Below are 7519 nucleotides of genomic sequence, written 5' to 3'. Positions count from 1 at the left end.
CAGCCTTAGACCACGTGGAGTTCTACCAGCAGGGCACCTATGATTTTTTCTACCCTTGGGGACATAGTTGGTCTCTGATTTGAGTTTCTTACAGGAAGTGGAGGTCTTGTCCATGTGGTTAGAAGCTCTTGAGCTTGGCGAGGGGAAGGGTGAGGAAGGGAAGTGCATTGTCTGGGCCTCTATGGCAGTGTTGTGGAGTTATGGAGGTTTCTGTGTCACTGGTCCTACCTCTCCAGCCACAACATCCGGCATTTCACTTTCACCTAGTCCCATTCTTCTCGCAATCGCCTTCTCCCCTCCCACCTCCCATGCCCTGATTCCGTTCTCCATCACCTCTTGCCTATACATTGCAATAGCGTGCTAACTGCTCTTCCCCTTCTCTCCCCATCCAGCCTTTCGCCACATGGTTATGACTCCCGAAGCCCCTCTGATCATGCCACTCCCCTACCCTGCCAAATCGAAGCTTTAAATGCCTATTCGTACTCAGGTGGCCAGATGCTCAGGTTTGCCTGGGACTGTGTTCATTTACTAGTATATCTGCTGTCCCAGCATAATTATTAATGGTGCCTCCTTTTATTCCCAAAAGTCATAATTTGGGTGATAAAAATGATGCGTTCCTCTTACTCATTACTCTCTGAATGGAGCCCAAACTCCCCACCTTCACAGACTGGCCTCAACATTTCTTCCCAAATTTCCCCACCATTTCACTCAGCCCCTAGCCCTGCCACCTTTCCAATGGGCTTCCACCCAGCTTGAAAAACACACAGTGATAGCCCTGGCTGGTGTGTCTCAATGGTTAGAGTATCCGCCTACCCACCAAGGGGCTGAAGGTTCGATTCCCGGTCAAGGGCACGTACCTGGGTTGCAGGTTCCATCCCCAGCCCTGGTTGGGGCACCTAGAGGAGCAACCAATTGATATGTCTCTCTCACATTGATGTTTCTCTCCTTCCCTCCCTTCCACTCTCTCTCTCTCTCTCTAAAGAAAAAAAGCAATGGAAAAATATCTTTGGGTTTGGGTGAGGATTAACAACAAAAAATAAATAAAATAAAATGAAACACTGTGATCATCTTTACTTCTAAGCATTTCTCAAGCTATCCCTCTCTCCTTCCGACCTAGCCTGAGATACCGCTAACTGAGCCCCTGCCCTTGTCCACCCATCAAGACCTAGTTTAAGTTCCAGGCTTAGGCCTCTTTCAGTGCCTGTAAAGCCTTAGTCTGGCTGACCCTCTTGTCAAGAGTCACCTCGCCTCCCTGTGACCTGTCGGTATAGCCTGTGTATTCTGGGCTGGAGGACACTCAGAGGAGCGAGTCAGGCCCGGGGAGACACCACAGGCTGCTGCCATGGGTCACGGTAGAGACTTGGGCAAGCGTGCGGTTGGCCAGGAAAAAAGTGGTGGGGAGGGTCCTGCTGAGTAGTTGTCTGAAGTAAGAGAGGTCTGGGAAGCCGCTCTTGGGGACCGGAATCAGAGGCGTACAGAAGGTTTGTCTGGTCCTGTCAGTTTTCTCCTGAATCCCGTTGAAAGCCAGCCAAGCCAAAAGGTCATTTCTCAGAAACACAGTTCCCACCCCCATAATTACACCTGTCACCCCTACCTTTCTACCTCCCAGCCTAATGTGGATTCCCCACAATAATACAACTGCTGAGTGTAACACAAAATACAGGTTTCTGTATTCTTAAAATAATATTTTTTTTCCAGTGAACAATATGAGTCACACCTCTTCTTAAAAATACAAAACATATTCATACCTTTGCCAGGACCCTTACAAGTTTCCAGAGAGGGAGGGAGGAGAATAAGAACATAGCACTTTGCTAGGGATTGGATTGGGGATCACAGAGGAGAAAGGACCTGACATGTTAAAAACAAGCAGTATTCACAGCAGAGAAGTTTAAAAACACCAGTAGCCTGGTGGCATGGCTCAGTGGTTGAGCACTGACCTATGAACCAGGAGGTCACAGTTCGATTCCTGGTCAAGGCACGAGCCCAGGTTTTGGGCTTGATCCCTAGTGTGGGGCATGCGGAGTGCTCTCTCTCATCATTGATGTTTCTATCTCTCTCTTCCTCTCTGAAATCAATTAAACGTATATTAAAAACATCAATAACTTAAATACAATAATTTGTTAATTATTAAATAAAAGCCATTCGTTTGGGGAGGATGATGTGATGATTTCAGGCTGCTTCTTAGGACGACGGCGGGGGGTGGGGAATGAATCAAGCATTTCTCAGGCTCTGGTTTGGTCTCAAAACAGTCAATCTTTATGGCTTTGGAGTTGGGGATTTTTTGTCCAGGTACTTTATGGCATCCTGGACCCACTTATTCTTGGGATCAGCACAGACCTCCTTGTTCAGTTTGGTCTTGAAACTGTGGGAGAGAGGGGAAGCGATTAGAAGGATTCACTTTGAAAATGGTGTCCATTTACCCCCAAATTTCCAGGACCATCTGCCATGGGGTGGAGGGGCTGTTGTGGGAGAGCGGGAAGGGGGCAGAGGAAGGATGGGACTCTGGGGTTTCCTGCTGCTTCTGATGGCCCAGTCAAGCCACCCTTGCTCCTGACTGGAAGGAACTGGTATGACCTGGACAAGCTTGCAGACAGAGCTAAGTGTGAAAATGCCCTGAAGTGAAAAATCCATGAATTGGATGAGAGAGTCCAACCCTGAGTCTATGATTCCAAGTAACTCAGGAGCAGTTCCTGCCCTCTAGAAATGCATGTTTGGGCGGGGAGAGGGTGAGCTCTGCCTACTTACACCACGGCTTTCTGGGGACATCTGCTGTCGGTGAGTCTTATGTAACTTTGCAGTTTCTGATTTGGGATCTTCTTGCTGGCCACACTGAAGCAGCAGAGGGTTGGGACCTTCCCTGAATTTGCAGGAGAAATGAAAGAAAGGATGAACCACTAATAATATGTAGCTATTTTATATTTTTATTGATTTCAGAGAGGAAGGGAGAAGGAGATAGAAACATCAATGATGAGAGAGAATCATGGATCAGCTGCCTCCTGCATGGCCCCCCTGCTGGGGATCGAGCCTACAACCCAGGCATGTACCCTTGACTGGAATCGAACCCGGGACCCTTCATTCCGCCGGCCCATGCTCTATCTGCTGAGCCAAACTGGTTAGGGCTGTAGCTATGTTAAAGCATGCCTTTGGGAGGAAGGAAGGAAATTTAGGAGAAAGGAAGAAAATACAAGAGAAGGAGGTAGAATTCATCTGCTCTGAGGTCCTATACTTCTGCCTTTGACTTGTGGTCACTGGCTGAAAAGTGAGGACCTGTCCCCACTGGCAAAGTGTAGAAGAAGCTTGGTCAGTGCAGTAAGCTCTAGCTCTGTTGTTACAGGGCTATGGAGCTATGTGCCAACCATAGTACTGTTCACCAGACACCCCCCTTCTCTGCTTTCTGGACACATGGTAGACTTGCATTTCTTGGCCACTTTTGGTTGGTTGGAGCCATTCACTAGTTTGGACCCATAAGTGAGAAACCAAAGTGACAAGTGCCATTTCTGAGCTGGAGTTAGTGATTTCCAGTGCAAGAACCCCAAGGGCTAGCTTTCCCTTTGTCATGGTAAGCAGCAAGGCTTTCGAAGGTGGCTGCTCATCAGCCTAGGATCCTGAGCGTATGAAGCAGAAGGTCTAGCCCAGCCATGGGCAAACTACGGCCCACGGGCCGGATCCGGCCCGTTTGAAATGAATAAAACTAAAAAAAAAAAAAAAAAGACCGTACCCTTTTATGTAATGATGTTTACTTTGAATTTATATTAGTTCACACAAACACTCCATCCATGCTTTTGTTCCGGCCCTCCGGTCCAGTTTAAGAACCCATTGTGGTCCTCGAGTCAAAAAGTTTGCCCACCCCTGGTCTAGCCAATACACGATAGACTTTCAGTATGAGTAAGAAATTAACCTTTCTAGTTTCAAGTCACTGGTCATTAGGGCTGTTTGTTACCACAGCCTGCACGATCTTATTTGTACAAATAACATGCAGTGCATCTAAGTCATCAGAGCATGAAAAATGCTCTGATTTTTCCCCCCCCAGACTCAAAATATGTCACCTCAAGAGATTGCCCTGGAACCTCATTTCCTTCCTCTATCCACCATTTCTGAAAGCTTCTCGGAGTCCAGTGAAAATTCTGGGCCTCTAATCAAGCAATTGTTTCCCTTATAGCCCTGCCCCAACTGCCCACGGGACCCACAGGAAGAGAAGGTCTTTTTGTGTGTGCCCCATCCCTAAACTCTGCAAAGGCAGCCAGATCATGGATATACTCTGTCTCTCTCAACAGCCATGTCAGAAAGGAACATGGGACTGGCTTGGATCTCTCTTCCACTGATTGTGAGGTTGGGCACTACTTGGGTTAGGTTAGGGTTAGGGTTAGGGTTAGGGTTAGGGTCAGGTTTATCACACTACTCATGGGGCCTGTTGTGCTAGTTCAGGAGGTGGTCAGCTGTCCCACAGGGAGGGGGCTTACCTGGCTGAGCGAGCAGCTGGGTGGTGAGGGCGGCCATGGTGAGCAACAGGCACAGGAGCGCTGCGGAGTCCTTCATGCTGGAGGGTGCGGACGCAGCCTTAGTGTGGGAGTTGTCGATGTTTGTGCTTGTCTCAGCCTCTCGTGGGAGAGGCCCGTGGGTGTGCTTGTCTCAGGCTCTCTGCTCCTCTGGCTATTCTGCCTGCCTTTTAAAGACGATAGAGAAGAGTGGGAGCTTCCAGGGAATCCTTCCTCTTTGCAAAATCATGGCCAAGTCATCGAGGGAGGTCCTAAATTGATGACCAAATTCTACTTCCTGGAAAGGACGAACAATGGGCAAAGTAGCGGAAAAAATTTGGCACATTTTTATCTATCTTGGGGCTCAGCATGGGGGAGGAAGGGAGCTTATGAAATGACTGAGCAGGGCAGTAATCTGAGAAGGTCATTCTTATGAGCTCTGCTTTTCCCGAGATGAAACATCTGTAGTGGGGAAAGGAGTAAGGGAACCAAAGGCATGGAGAGATGAGGAGGTCTGAGAACCTTCCCTGGTCCCTGTGTTCACATGGTTGTCTTCAGGATTTGGGAGGCCAGGAAGGGACCTCAAATTTCTGCGTGGCTCCCACCCAGATGCAGAGAGATCTCAGCAGCTCTGAACATGGCCGGCTACCTGGGAACCTCACCCCTATATTTAATCTAGTGGTCATAGAATCTAAGTGCCCCGGAATTTTAGTGCCATAGGACATCAGAACTGGGGAGCTCCTATTGGCCTGGACTTTTTGGGCATTTCCCTCCAGCTTTAGTGGGGAATAACTGACAAATAAAGATTGTATACATTTAAGGAGTATGATGCATTGGTTTGACATACACATACATTGTGAAATGATTACCACAATCAAGTTAACGTCCATGTCCATCACTTCACATAGTTACCACCTCCCTCTTTTTTTTGGTGGTGAGAACACTTAAGACCTACTCTCTTGGCAAATTTCAAGTCTAAAATATAGTCACCAGGCAGTACATTAGGTCCCAAGAACGTAGTCATCTGAAACTGCATCTTCAAAGCAAATGAGCCACAGCCACCAAGGAGCTATCTGAGGTGAAGGACAGTCCTACCCATGTTCACTACTTTATCCTCTGCACTTATCATAACACTCAAGAAAGAAATGGCTTTCAAAAAAACAAATAAGGAGTAAAATTTCTCTTTAGCAGGCTGTATGTTATGTTTGCACCATTTGACCAACATCTCCCCAGAAATACGAAGAAAAACCACCCCACACCTGTTAGGGTGACACTTCTCCACACCTGGTAGGATGGCTAGTGTCGAATGACAAGGCATGATATGTTTGCAAGGCTGTGGAGGAAAGCAGAGGGAATGTAAATTAATGCAGCCACTATGGAAAACAGTATGGAGGTTCCTATGCATTTCTTTTTTTTTTTTTTTCTTATTTTATTGATTTTTTACAGAGAGGAAGGGAGAGAGATAGAGAATTAGAAACATCGATGAGAGAGAAACATCGATCAGCTGCCTCCTGCACATCTCCTACTGGGGATGTGTCGAATGACAAGGCATGATATGTTTGCAAGGCTGTGGAGGAAAGCAGAGGGAATGTAAATTAATGCAGCCACTATGCCAAACCGGTTTCGGCTCCTATGCATTTCTTATCTATTTCTTTTAGCCCCTCAAGCACTTTTCCTAAATGGAATTAATAGCAAATACACTGTAATGGAGTGGATCTGTTTGAAGCAGAATGGGTGGCTCCCTAAACCCGCACACCCCAAGGATTCAAGGAACACATATGAAAACCAAGAGACTTAGTTCACCCTCACTCCTGAGCACACACGGCAGAGGAGGTGCTCAATGGCTAAAAATTGCAAAGGGAAAGAGAAGAGAAGAATAAAGAGCATATGTTTCCTCAGTGCATAACACAAAGCCCCATAATAGGAGATGGTGCAAGGGGCAGCAGCCTTTAATGGGGTCTTTAATGAGGTCCTTACTTAAAGTCTCTAATGGGGTCACTGTGGTGAATTGAATACTGGCATTGAAACACTGCAAGATCCTCTCCTGGCTTTTCCTGCATGCTGGCATTTCAAATTAATTGATTGGTTCAGATTGCTCAGAGAGATGTGTTGAGACTCTGAGGTCTTGCCGAGAGTTAGGGAACTAACCCAAGGTCTCAGTCTCATCTGAATGCTCTTGTCCATTTATGGGCACAGAATTAGGAATTCTTGCTGGCCTAGATAATCTCTAAGCTCCCATCCTATCTAATAAAAGAGAAACATGGTAATTAGCCGTACATCCGCTACCCTTCCCATTGGCTAATCAGGGCGATATGCAAATTAACTGCCAGCCAAGATGGCGGCTGGCAGCCATGCACTGAAGCGAACAGGGAGGCTTGCTTGCTCCAGTGACCACGGACTCCAACGTTCCCCGCCTGACTTGCCAGCCTCTCAGTTGCAACTCTAAGCAACTATGTTGCAAATATAGAAGCTAAACAAAACCCCAGAAACCTGCGTTAGTCAGCCGGGCTTCAGCCAGCCGGACCGCAACATTGTATCAAATACAGAAGATAAACAAAAGGCCAGAAACCTGCTTTCGAGGCCTCAGAGCTAAAGCTGGCCCAGAATAAAAAAAGAAAAAAGAAAAAAAGGAGCAGTTGGGAGCTTCAGTCACCCGCCAGCCTGAAAACGGCCCTCAGCCCCTCACCCAGACTGGCCAGGCACCCCAGTGGGGACCCCCACCCTGATCCAGGACACCCTTCAGGGCAAACCAGCCGGCCCCCACCCGTGCACCAGGCCTCTATTCTATATAGTAAAAGGGTAATATGCCTCCCAGCACCGGGATCAGCATGACAGGGGGCAGCGCCCAAACCCCCTGATCGCCCTGCGGCTCTGTGTGTGACGGGGGGCGGGGCCACAACCTCCCTATCCGCCCTGCTCTGTGCCTGATAGGGGGGAGCTCCCCAACCCCCTGATCGCCCTGCGGCTTTGTGTGTGACAGGGTGCAGCGCCCCAACCCCCTGATCGGCCCTGCTCTGTGGGTGATAGAGGGCGGCGCTCCAACC

The 7519-nt window shown here is 48.1% G+C and overlaps 1 protein-coding gene across 1 annotated transcript; it reads right to left on the bottom strand.

Annotated features, from left to right (window-relative positions):
• Window positions 1–2233: 2233 nt before the first annotated feature.
• LOC102435888 (eotaxin-like) lies at window positions 2234–4669 on the bottom strand. The gene is made up of 3 exons (XM_006102054.3): window positions 4461–4669; window positions 2746–2857; window positions 2234–2362 (listed from the first exon to the last, which is right to left on the bottom strand). Exons 1-3 carry the CDS (start codon window positions 4534–4536, stop codon window positions 2257–2259), a joined length of 294 nt encoding a protein of 97 aa, XP_006102116.1. The 5' UTR covers window positions 4537–4669; the 3' UTR covers window positions 2234–2256.
• Between the last annotated feature and the right edge of the window lie 2850 nt (window positions 4670–7519).

This window comes from Myotis lucifugus, unplaced genomic scaffold (assembly GCF_000147115.1).
Source record: "Myotis lucifugus unplaced genomic scaffold, Myoluc2.0 scaffold_396, whole genome shotgun sequence".
NCBI lineage: Eukaryota > Metazoa > Chordata > Mammalia > Chiroptera > Vespertilionidae > Myotis > Myotis lucifugus.
This window is presented reverse-complemented; position numbering and strand designations above follow the sequence as displayed.

Coding starts and splice junctions, on each gene's coding strand:
- LOC102435888 (XM_006102054.3), bottom strand. CDS start 4,536: ATGAAGGACTCCGCAGCGCTCCTGTGCCTGTTGCTCACCATGGCCGCC. Junction 2,858..4,460: donor CCAGCTGCTCGCTCAGCCAG/GTAAGCCCCCTC, acceptor CTGCAAATTCAG/GGAAGGTCCCAACCCTCTGC. Junction 2,363..2,745: donor TGTCCCCAGAAAGCCGTGGT/GTAAGTAGGCAG, acceptor TCTCTCCCACAG/TTTCAAGACCAAACTGAACA.